At 41.2% G+C, this 13398-nt stretch overlaps 1 protein-coding gene across 1 annotated transcript in view; it reads right to left on the reverse strand.

The window, feature by feature from the left end:
• hspbap1 (hspb associated protein 1) overlaps positions 1-13398 on the reverse strand; it is a 114025-nt gene that overhangs the window by 52125 nt on the left and 48502 nt on the right. Inside the window, exon 4 of the mRNA XM_059647529.1 lies at positions 4787-4923. Coding sequence (XP_059503512.1) covers positions 4787-4923 — 137 coding nt within the window. The remainder of the gene's footprint in view (positions 1-4786; positions 4924-13398) is intronic.

Below are 13398 nucleotides of genomic sequence, written 5' to 3' on the forward strand. Positions count from 1 at the left end.
TGAGGACACAAAGGGAGATGGGCAGCAGGCAAGAAAGTGGAACTGAGGCAAATGATCGGTTGTAAATAATCAGTTGTATGGTAGATCAGATTTGACAGGTCATATGCTCTACTCCTGATCTTACTCATAATCTTACAATGATTTGAAACTTGAGCATCCACCATCAGCAAAGACTTATTGCTCAGGTATTGCTTAGAATAAATCACTGCTTACTGTTCTGAAGCCAAAGCCTTAGCAGGCCCAATGATATTCTGGTCACCTTGCACACCTTACTAACATTGAATATGATTTACAATTTAAGAGATAAATTACAATAATCTTGTGCTGCGGTTCCATGCTCACCATTTTATGATTTAAGGATACCCGGCAAGATGGTAGTAGAGTAATACGCTCCAGCCGGAAGTCCTCTGCGCTGCCCATTCTTTATTGTTTCTATCTTTTGTTCCCCTTTCTGTTTTTAAGGAATGGACAGTTGGTGAGATCCAGAGGTGAGAGCAGCGGCCAGCATGGGGCAGACAGTCCCCAGCAGCGGCCGGCACATGGACCAAGTCCATGGGTGGAGGCCAAGGCAGGGGAATCAGTCCTGGAACTTACTTTGGAGCAAATGAGAGACGGTACGGTGTTGACTGGAGCAGGAATAGTTCTTGGGCTGGGGTCTGACGCAGGCGGTCAGACCACATGGGAAAGCCCCTGCACTGAGCAGTGTAATGTTTATCTGAATTGTTTTATCTGACTGTAATGTCAATTGTTTAATTATGTCTTATTTTTATCTTATTCTTTAAACACTACAATGTAAAAGTAGTGCAACTACTCTTCTTCTTAATTCCCCTTTTATAGCCAAGATTCGTACCTAAGGTGGCACCATGATGAGACATTGTAAAACATTTCACTGTACTTTTTTTTCTTCTTTATTTGTTAATGGGATGAGGGCATCAATGGCCAGGCAGCATTTATTGAAATTCCCTAATTGCCCAGAGGGCAGTTAAGAGTCAACCACATTGCTGTGGGCCTGGAGTCACATGTAGGCCAGACCAGGTAAGGATGGCAGTTTCCTTCTCTAAAGGGTATTAGTGAATCAGATGGGCTTTCCCTGACGATTCACAATGGATTCCTGGTCATCACTAGACCCTTAATTCCATATACACATTGAATTCAAATTCCACTGTCTGCCATGATAGAATTTGAATCCAGGTCCCAGAACATTATCTGGGTCTCTTGGTTAACAGTCCAGTGACAATACCACTAGGCCATCGTTCCCCCACTCCTGTACTTGAGTACACGTGATAATAAAGGACATTCTAATTCTAAGCAGATTTCACTTAAAACAAATTAAGTAAATGAAATATTCAGCCAATTAGTCTCGGCTGTATTTAAATACAGGTCTCAGTAGTGAATAGACAACTTTCTAAACTAATGCACTGTCCTGTCACAGGCTGAGGGATATTTGCTAAAAGCTGATGATTTTCAATAAATTGCCTTTGCAGTAAAGGAATTAATATTCCAAGACCTAGGGGTTCAGTAAACCAACCTTCTCTTTAAATGAAGGCATATTGTGATTGAGGTAACACTAGACATATGACCCACCTTTCAGCTGGGCAATGGCATAAGACCAAAGCAATTGGGAATAAAACATCTTGGTGAGCAAACAGGATGATTGAGAGAGATTGCTTCACAAGTTGTTGGAGAGGTTCAAGATGCATTTTTAAAATATACTTTGCTCCAGTTATTTCAACCTCTTAAAATGAATGCAACATGAAGCAAACAGGAAGTGGAAACACATTAAATGATAAATATCTGCAGCTCAAAATATGTTCAGGCTTTTTTTTCTTGCCCCAGTTACAGCAGTTCAGTAAACATGTGTGCCGTGGGAGGGATACTGAAACTCAGTCATAAACCTAGGCCTGAACACATCCAATGGATTACTGCCAAAACCTCAAAATCATCTGAGACTTGGCACAAGGGATAGGTCTAGTAGATAGTTGGAGATGTTCCTGCATTGTGCAGCAAAGGCTTCATTTCATTCGCCACCACAACATTTCAAACCTTTTAAAAATTATCACTATCTGACTTCAAAGTCACCTTTCAAAGCTATACCAGGCAAGCTCATCTAAGCCAAAAACAGAGCACTTTTTTTTAAAAAGGTCACAGTCCAACTTCTGCAACATTTATCCCCGTTTTTGTTTAATCAGAACTCAACTACCGACCCTTTTTAACACAGCAAACAACAGACATGTTGCATAATAACAACACTCCAGATGTATCTTCAACATGCCTATGGACACAGCCAAAGCTTCCTCAGAGGTGCAGTCATTTACTCATTCAAAACATTTAAAGTTGAAACAGATTCAGAATCTTGAAAAGGAGATTTTGAAGCCCTGGGTAAATGACATAAACCATGCAAAAAGTACACAACTTAGTTAAATCTGCAGTGGAACTCAGGTTTCTCAACTAATAACGCAGAATGTTCCCTTACTTGTGTTAGGATAAACTTGCATCAAATTCTGTCATAAAGCTCCAAATTCTACTCTAGTACCATCCACTTTCTTGACCTTCTAACGCTGTTAATTAATCGCAATTACTATGTTCAGAAGGTTTGTATTCCCTTGAGTATGGAAAAACTAATGGAATGTCTAAATTGAGGTGTTTAAGATGATTCACTCACAAACCAGCTTCTACAACCACAACAGACAATGTTCGTTACAGAACTGACACACACCTAGGGCACAGCTTATCATCTCCCTTGATGGGCAGATACCAGCAAGACGATTAAAAGGATTTCACGAAGTAGAGAGAACGTATTTCCTCAGATGCAGAAGACAGGTGCATTCACTTAAAATTAGCTGCACAGGAGTGATGTCAGGAAGCTTTTCTTCACACAAAGATCTGTTGGGATCAGGGTCAATGAAAAGTTACAATACTGGTGAACTTTTGTTTATCATATCATTTAATGTTCTGTATTTTTGACTAAAGACTAAAATGAAAAAAAATGATGGCTTTAAAACCAAGGAATACAGAAGGAATCGCTGTACTTTGTTTCCCACTTTTATTCCCTCTCCTCATAAATCCATTTTTTTCTTTGCCTGTATCTGTGTGCATGTAAAGGTTTTAAAAGGAACTTTAACTAGAGTATTAAACAGTCAAACCACTGTTAACGTGTGATTTAAAGTTTACCTATTTTAATAAATAGCTTATAGAAGGTGGCAGGGTTGAGAGATATGTTTAGTCAGCCATGTAGGGCGGCACATCTCAAATATAGCCTCTGGCAAAAGATAATTTCTCAGAAAAAACTACGCATTGAAATAAATGTAAGTAAGTGTTGTTTTTATTTGTCACATGTCAATGGATGGGGAAAAGCCTTTATGTTTACATCTATGATGATATGGTTCCACATGATGATGAGTGACCCAAAGATAAATTCTGAAGTTACTGGCTTTCCACGACACTGCTGGTCCTGCTTTCTCATTAGATCAATGGGCAAGGAGGTCCCACTGACTCTGACTTGGCAAGATTTTGTTTGATTGATGCCCCTCCTATTCAGTACCTACTGCTGATACACACTATCTACCAAACAAATTGCATCAAGCATAACAGTGTGGAGCTGGAGGAACACAGCAGGCCAGGCAGCATCAGAGAAGCAGGAAAGCTGACATTTTGGGATGGGGCCTTTCTTCAGAAATCAGATTTCCCGACCCAGAGCATCAGCTTTCCTGCTCCTCTGATGCTGCCTGGCCTGCTGTGTAACACTGCGTTATCTCTGACTCCAGCATCAGCAGTTCTTACTATCCCCAAACTGCAATAAGCATATCCTTCACAACCACATCAAAGCAAAATACTCCCGATGCTAGGAATCTGAAAAAAAAGGAAACTGAACAGAAAGTAAACAGAACTAATTAAATATTTGAAGAAAAGTCATAATCAGACTCAAAAGTGCTAACTCCATTTCTCTGTACAGATGCAGCCGGAACTAGAGTGTCTCCAGCACATTTGGTTTTTTATTTAACAACATCCCTGTTCTGCAACTATTGTCAATGAAAAACACAAGAACAGCAAAGTCACAGAAACACCACATCCAAGACACTACCCCGCCTTCTCTTCAACCTCTATTTCCATTCCCTTGATCATCTCCCCAAGTAAGGGATGCAAGGTCAGGAGACTACCTCTGAGTGTGGTGTAAACTAAATGAGTAGCAAATTAGGTACCTATAAGAATTTAGTGCATGGGGGAAGCAGGTGATTAAAGTAATGTTCATTGCAACTAGTAAGATATTTTGAGTATTAGCCAGATTTATCATAACTAGTGACAGGTATCATTAGTTGTAAGGGTTATTAAGTTAAAGCCACAATAAAATGAAGTCAAGTAAACCAAAGAAAAATAAGTGAAGTAAACTGAGGCATGGGAAGACCCTGCAACAATAAACTTCTACATTGCAATAGGCATTACAGAGGTACTTTATTAGTTGAAAATGCTTTGGGATTGTTCGAAAAGTCAAGTCCTTATTTCTCTCTCCCATAGCACTGAGCCCATCTCTGAATTTCTAGATGCTGCCCTGGCTAAGATTAATCATTTGCTTCTAAACAAGAATTGAATTTGGGTTTTTCAGACTTAGGGGCTTAAAAATAAAGCTGCACAATTATATGGAGGAAACAGGTGATGCACCTCTTTCTTGCTATTTGCATGCCATGCAATTGTGTGGGGAGGTGGAAGCAAATTCTACAATCATGAGAAGGGTAAGTACGAGTAAAAACTGTAATCAGGAAAAACAATCAACAAGTGAATTTAGCAGTACCTTCCTTGCACTTGCAACACCAGATTGCATCCATAGGAATCAAGGTGACAGGGAGTGTTTGCCGCTTCAGTACCGATCCATAGCGTGCTGTCCCGTCCATCCCTCCCTGGGTACCCAAAGTCAGACCAAATTACGTCCTACTAAAGAAATGCTCATGTTAGCATACTGTTAATGATTTTTCAAACCTTTGTTCTCCCTCCATCTCCTTCTGTGACACAGCTTAATTGATGTTCTTCTATATTTGACCTCCATAAGGACTGATATTAAACTGAATTCTCTTCAGGGTGGATAACAAAAATGCGTCAGTTCTGTTTCCTAACAGCAAAGGGGAATTTTCCTGGTTTCCTTTCCAATATTTATCTCTCAATCAACATTTCTAAATAAGACTAAGATTTAAAGTTTTGGCAAAGATCTGTAGTTCGGATTGTGGGTGAGGTTGTCGACTTGCTCACCGAGCTGGTTTGTTTTTGTTATTGTTCATTGGGAAAAAACAAGCCAGCTCCGGGAGCAAGTCAACAACCTCAAGATTAAGATTATCTGATCAAATCACATTGGTCTTTGTGTGGAGCTTGCTGCGTGCAAATTGCCTGGAATGTTTCTTATTTGGTAACAGAACTTCATTGGTACTACAATGGTTTGTGATGTTCTGAGAGTAAGAAAGAAGCTATAAAAAAGCAATGCTTTCCCTTTAGGAGTCAACCAAAAACAACTGAAACAGAAAAAACACATTCACTTTCCTTCCTGTTCACTGGCTTGGATATTACCTCACAATGGCACAATTCATGCTAACCTGATTTACAGCAGACTCTCGCAGCTGGATGGAGAAAAGATAAGTTTATTCCATCAATCTGGCCTGGATCTGCATCCAGTTACAAGCGAAAACACAGTGAACTAATCTGTGCACCACCCAGTCCTCCAAGACACAAACAACATTTGATGGGACATTTTATCACCTGCTTTGTTTGCATTCCACTGTTCACTTCCTTTTTCTAAAGGAAAATGTATCTTCAATCCTGCACGTTCCACTGCATCTCATTATCTAAATTCATTTTGTCACCTACATCATGTTTAAATTAAAAACTAGAATCTTCTGCCTGTTAACAAGCCAGTCTTGAGGGAAATTACACAAACCAATTTGTTAAGTGTAATAATATTGATGTCATCTAGGACTGATCACAACCTGAATGCTGCCAGCTGCATGAGATCATGTATTGGTTAGTTCTTGTTAATAATCTTACTTCATGCTAAATACTGCATGTTTTGAAGTATTTTAAATCTTTTTCTTAACCCATTCCTTGCATCAAACATATGGAATGTTTCTTCCCAACTCCAGACTTCTCCATAATAGAAAAATAGAAACACTCCATCTCTATTTTTTACACCATTAGTAAGTTGAAGTGTCAAATTTCTGCTAATTAGGTCAGTCAAAATGAGGAAACTAACTTACAATAATTCACAAAGAAATCAGAGAAGAAACAAGGTAATTTTGTTTTAAAGCATGAATAATGGTGAATTTGGTTGAACTCCTAAAATAAATGATGGAGGCAGGGGCAATACTGGGCAGCATGGTGGCTGAGTGGAGAGCACTGCTGCCTCAAGCACCAGGGGTCGGGGTTTGATTTCACCCACGGGCAACTGTGTTTGGGGAGTTTGTGGGTTTGGGTGTCTGGATGAGTTTGCTCCGGTGTACCAGTCTCCTCCCACAGTCCAAAGATGTGCACATTAGGTGGATTGGCCATGTTAAATTACCCACAATATGCAGGATGAGCAGGCTAGGTGGATTAGCCATGGGAAAATGCAGGATTACAGGAGGCTCGGTGTGGGCTTGACAAACCGAATGATCTGCTTCCACACTGTAGGGATTCAATAATTGTGAATATCAAATGAATGGCAATTTAGATATTCACATAAAGTAGAAAAGGGGTAGCAGGAAAGGACAGAAAAAGCAGGATCCATTGGATAGCTCTTGAAAAAGCACAGCAAGATGTGCTGTCCAAGCTTTTCCTGCACTGCATTGTTCTCCATCAACAACTCATCAGCAGGAAAAGACCAACTGATCCACCAACACAAAGTGCTGGAAATGCTCAGCAGGTCTGACAGCATCTGTGGAGTGAGGGAGAGAGGACAATGTTAGCATTTTGCCATGTGAAGGAAGATCATTAACTTGAATACTAACACTGTTTCTCTTTCCAAAGGTGCTGCCAGGCCAGGTAAGCACTTGCAACATTTTCTCCTTTTTTGCAGATTCTCAGCATCTGCAGTACTTTGCTTTAGTTGAAATGGCCAGAACACAATGGGTCAGCAATTCCTCCCTTCTCCCTCAGCTTCATCCTACTGTGCGTCCAGGCAGCTCATCACCACTTTCTCAAGGGCAACATGGGGTGAAAAGTAAGTGCTGGTCTAGCCAGTGATGCCCACATCCCATGAGTGAATAGAAAGAAATTCTGAGAGAACCAAAAGAGGATAAAGACTTAAAAACCATTTTCGTTCAAAGAATGTTCACAAAGGATGCTTTATGAACCTTCAATAGCATCTTCAATCAATGGGACACGCTCTAGCTACACAACAGAATTGAAAGAGGTGATAAAATACTGCTTCAACATGCAAATTATCTTCATGGCCCTGCTACAGCATCATTTTCTCTGTCTTTCAGCTGTAATCTAAATCTGACAAACATCAGTTGATAATTGATTGCAATTCTTCTTAAAAAAAAATCTTCTTCCTCTCACTGTTTTGAGACACTTACTCAATGTAATGGGAGCAATAATCCAGCCGGAAAGCATTTCGACCGCAAAAATATGATCTGTAACATTAAAAAAACTGTTCTGGAGATGTTTCCCAATACAAGTTTGTAGTTGGCAATAAATTAAGTATTCTAACATTAAGCATAATGAAATTATGTTAAAATTTATAAATTAACAATCAGTGATGAAAAGCTGATTTCTTGCTCATAAGTTCGCTTTTAATTTCTGTTGGCAATTCATTCCAAGTGACACACGGGACTAAATGTACCAGGAAGACATGTATCAAAGCAATCAGAGCTTAAAACTTTGGCAAAAGGATTTATCAAAAGCTAGCACACTGTCTCTAATGAAATTCCCTTTAGCAGCTGGACATGGACCTTATTCAGGTTGCGACAGCTATAGAATATAAATAACTAACTTCGAACTGTGTTTTGGGAATTATTGTCTCTGATACGGGACTGGCTTATTTTTTTAAAAAAGTATATCGTTTTCCACGATGCTAGCGTCATTGGTAAGGCCAACTTTTGTTGATGAACCCTTTCTGACTTCAAATTAATTGGCTGAAAAAGACAATGCAAAGAGCAGTTGTGAGTCAACTTAAAAAGTGCTTTAGTGACAACAATCACTGAGCTAGTAATCCAGAGACCCATGGGTGGCAGTAAGACAGAGAACAATAGTTCAAATCCAACCACAGCAGCTGGTGAAACTTAAATCAAACAACATTGATGAATCCAAATTGCCGTCTGAAATACTGATCAGAGATAATGGGAACTGCAGATGCTGGAGAATCCAAGATAACAAAGTGTGAAGCTGGATGAACACAGCAGGCCAAGCAGCATCTCAGGAGCACAGCCTGGCAAGCCAATCAGTTCAAGAGCAATTCAGGATGAGAAACAAATTCCAACCTTGTCAGCAATTTCCACTAAAGGGGAGCAGGGGTAGAAAACCCACATTTCTCTGGATCTGGAGTCACAAATAGGGCAAACTAGGCAATGATGACAGATTTCCTTCCATAAAGGATATTAGTTTTACAACAATCTTTGATAGCCACCTGATTAGGCTACCTTCCAATTCCAGTTTTATTAGTTGAACTGATTAAACTCCACCTCGCTGCTATGACAGGCAGTCACAAATTCTATTCTCACAAATGCAGATCATGAATCCAAATTAATTTTTTTGGCTCACACTAGAGAACATCTTTTAAAAAGACAAGTTTACTGCATTCATTCAAAGAAGAAAATCTGACACCCCGATTCCAGACCAGAATAAGTACTCAAGTCTCATGGCTCTCCACAGTAATGGAAAGGAAACTCGGGATGGGAAAGAAAAGAGTTCTACGATAGGAGACAAATCAGAGAATCATGCCAGTGTCAGCTTTTGATATTGTGTCTACAGGCTGGAATTTTGACCAGAGCAGCTGTGCAAGGCAGGGACCTAAAATAAAGCATAATATCAACATTGCTTCCCAGGAATAACTTGAAATGTATCAGATCCATCTCCTGATTTTACACTATAAGGTCTCCCATGGATGTGACTTTGCCACTTTTTAAGTTAAGGGAGGTAATTGTTGGCTGCAGGGATCTGTGCATATGCGCATGTGTATAACTGCTACAACCACTAGCATCATTGCTGATGCTCTGCTTACTGTATGATTGCAAATAGCAGGGAGAAAGATGTTATTGCATGTCATCAAGGTCAGTGCTGCAATGTAGCATCAGGCAGTGCCTTCTTAGGGAGCCAGAGAGTCAACGTTTCGGGTCGAAACCCACAACTACACCAGCACCATCCCTCACCTCCTTCTCCTCTACATTGATGACCGTATCAGTGCTGCCTCATGCTCCCGCGTGGAGCTTGAGCTGTTGATCAACTTTGCCAATACATTCCACCTTGCCCTGAAATTCACCTGGACCATTTCTTACATCTCTTTCTCCTTCCTGGAACTCTCCATCTACACCTCCAAAAACCAACTCACCACTGACATTCATTTCAAACTCACAGACTCCCACAGCTACTTCGACTACACCTCCTCTCACACAAACTCTTGCAAAAATGTTATCTCAATCAATTCCTTAAACTCTGCTGCATCTGTTCCCGGTACAAGGCATTCTATTCCAGGGCACCCCAGATATCCTACGACTTTAGAATAAAGAACAAAGAAAATTACAGCACAGGAACAGGCCCTTCGGCCCTCCAAGCCTGCGCCAATCGAGCTCCTCTGTCTAAACGTGTCATGTATTTTCTAAGGGTCCGTGTCCCTTTGTTCCCTGCCCATCCATGTAGCTGTCCAGATACTGTGTCTGCGTCTACCACCTCTGTTGGCAACGCGTTCCAGGCACCCACCACCCTCTGTGTAAAGAACTTTCCACCCATATCTCCCATAAACTCTCCTCCTCTCTCTGTGAACTCATGACCCCTAGTAATTAAGTCCCCCACTCTGGGGAAAAAGCTTCTTGCTATCCACCTTGTCTATACCCCTCATGATTTTGTAGACCTCAATCAAGTCCCCACTCAATCTCCATCTTTCTAATGAAAATAATCCTAATCTACTCAACCTTTCTTCATAGCTAATGCCCTCCATACCAGGGGACATCCTGGTGAACCTCCTCTGCACCATCTTCAAAGCATTCACATCCTTTTGGTAATGTGGCGACCAGAACTGTACGCAGTGCTCTAAATGTGGCTGAACCAAAGTCTTACACAACTGCAACATGACCTGCCAACTCTTGTACTCAATGCCCTGTCCAATGAAGGAAAGCATGCCGTATGCCTTCTTGACTACTCTATTGACCTGCATTGCCACTTTCAGGGAACAATGGACCTGAACACCCAGATCTCTCTGTACATCAATTTTCCCTAGGACTTTTCCATTTCCGCATAGTTTGCTCTTGAATTAGATCTTCCAAAATGCATCACCTCGCATTTGCCTGGATTGAACTCCATCTGCCATTTATCTGCCCAACTCTCCGGTCTATCTATATTCTGCTATAATTTTTGACAGTCCCCTTCACTATCTGCTACTTCACCAATCTTCACGTATTCTGCAATCTTGCTAATCAGACCACCTATACCTTCCTCCAAATCATTTACGTATATCACAAACAACAGCAGTCCCAGCCTTGTGGACCCTGTGGAACACCACTGGTCACAGGTCTCCAATTTGAGAAACCCCTTCCACTAGTACTTTCTGTCTCCTGTTGCCTAGCCAGGTTTTTATCCATCTAGCTAGTACACCCTGGACCCCATGCAAATTCACCTTCTCCATCAGCCTACCATGGGCAACCTTATCAAAACGCCTTACTGAAGTCCATGTACATGACCGTATAGGGACCACAGTTTGCTCTCCTCTGTAATTAAGAATGCCCTCAACCACATCTCCTCCATTTCCTGCACTTCTGCCTCAAACGCCCTCCCACAAACAACAAAAACGATATAGAGTCCCCTTATTTCTCACGCAGCACCATACCAACCTCCAAATCCAATACATCATCCTCCAACATTTCTGCCACCTACAATCAGGTCCCACCACCTAAAAGATCTTTCCTTCCCCACTCCATCTACTTTCCGCAGCAACTGTTCATTCCGCAGCAACTGTTCATTCCGCAACTCCCTTGTTAGCTCTGCACTCCTCACCAACTTCTCCAACACACCCAGTGCCTTTCCCTGCAACTTTGAGAGGTGCAACACCCACCCCTACGCCTTCCCTCTCACCTCCATCCAAGGTCCTCAACAATCATTCCATATCTGGTAGAGATTCACCTGCAGTTCTTCCAACCTGATCTGTTGTATCCATTGCTCCCAATGTGGTCTCCTCTATTGTTTCAGAGGTAGTAGAAACTGCAGATGCTGAAGAATCTGTGATAACAAGATGTGGAGCTGGATAAACACTGCAAGCCAAGCAGCATCTTGCTCCTCTGATGCTGTTTGGCCTGCTGTGTTCATCCAGCTCTACGCCTTGTTATCTCGTGGTCTCCTCTATGTCAGGAAGGCCAAACACACCAGCTGGAGGGCAAGTGGTAAAAAGTACCATTCCTCAGATGGGGACTGAGACAGAGACCCAGTTTGTCCGTGCCAAGAGTTCCTGGTGGATGTAAAAGACCAGATAGCACTTCAAGAACGAACAGGGAGTCTCATTTTCAGGACAGTATTCTCCTCCTGAACCAGCAACACCAAAAACAAAATATCCTGTTCGTCCTAAAGTCTTAGTAAGAACCAAATGACAGCCAAGGGCTATCACTGCAGTGAGAGTAATAAAAACAACATAATGAAAAAGTAATATCATTCCATAAAATCTCATAAAAAGGAATGCTAGAGAAAAGAGATCTCCTACATTATAACAGCAGTTACATTCAAAAGTTCCTAATTTACTTTGTGGCACTGTGAGGTCAGGGATTGCACTTAGTAAATGCAAGTTGCAGTCAACTTTCTTTGTATGGGTCTTTCTGGACAAACATACCTTACGTGAAAAAATATTACAAGAACACTTATTGTAATTCATCTTCGTTCAAAAATGACTTTTTATACGCTTAGTATCAAGGTAGATATGGTAAACACAGAGGTTGATGTCTTATCGGTATATCATAGATTACAGGTTATGAACATTGTATTCAGTTCTGGAATCCACATTATAGGAGGAATGTGATTGCACTGGAAAGGGCGCAGAGGAGATTCACCAGGCTACTACCTGGGCTGCAGAGTTTTAGTTATGAAGACAGATTGGGTCAACAAGGGTCATTTTGCTTGGAGCAGAGGAGACTGACGGGAATCATGATTGAGAGTGTATAAAATTGAGAGAGATACAGACAGGTTAGACAGGAAGGAATTATCTCCCTTGGTGGGTGCATCAATCACCAGAGAATATCAATTTAAAGTAAGGGGCTCGAGGTTTAGAGGGAATAAATGGAAAAATCTTTTTGCCAGAAGGCGACCAGAATCTAGAACACTCTGCCTGTAAAGGTGGTAGAAGCAGAAACACTCAAAATTTTACAGGCATTTAGGTGTGCACTTGTAATGCCAAGGCATACAGTGCTATGGGCCAAATGTTGGAAAATGGGATTAGAATAGTTAGGGTCGATACAGTATGGAGCTGGAGGAACACAACACGTCTGGTGGTGGGTCCTGACCCAAAACGTTGACTTTCCTGCCCTTCTAATGCTGCCTGGCCTGCTGTGTTCCTCCAGCTCCACACTGAATCGACTCTGACTTCAAGCATCTGCAGTTCTTGCTATCTCTTAGAATAGTTAGGTGATTGCTGGCCAAAAGCACAGATTTGATGAGCCAAACGGATATTTTTCTGCACTGTATACCACTATGATTCGAAACACGCCAACAGACAAATTTAGAGCAGAAGCAGGTCATTCCTCATGATCACGATTGATCTGTTTGTTTTGAATTCCACGTTCTATCCAAATCTGCTTTATAAATATTCAATTACCTTATACCGCCTCACGAGGAAGAGAATTCCAAGATCACATAATCCTCTGAAAAGAAAATTTGCCTTATCTCTGTCCTAAAAAGTGCCCTCTCATCAGAAGTCTCATAAAGGAAAAGTCCTTTCCATGTCTACCTTAGCAACACTGTTCAGGATCTTATACACTTCAATTAAGTCACCTCCTAGTCTTTGGAACTCTAGAGGAAACAAGCCCAATCTTACACCTTTTCCTCATAAGGCAACCGACTTAGTCAAAGTATCCATCTGATAAACCACCTCTGAAATGCTTCCAATGCAATTACATCCTTCCTTAAATAAGGAGACTAAAACTGTACTTAGCATTTAGAATTCGGCCTCATCAATGCGGTACAAAACTGAAGAGCATCCTCACCTTTAGATTCAATTCCTCTCTTAACAAAGGACAGCATTCCATCAGCCTT

Source organism: Stegostoma tigrinum, chromosome 7 (genome assembly GCF_030684315.1).
Source record: "Stegostoma tigrinum isolate sSteTig4 chromosome 7, sSteTig4.hap1, whole genome shotgun sequence".
NCBI classification, from domain to species: domain Eukaryota; kingdom Metazoa; phylum Chordata; class Chondrichthyes; order Orectolobiformes; family Stegostomatidae; genus Stegostoma; species Stegostoma tigrinum.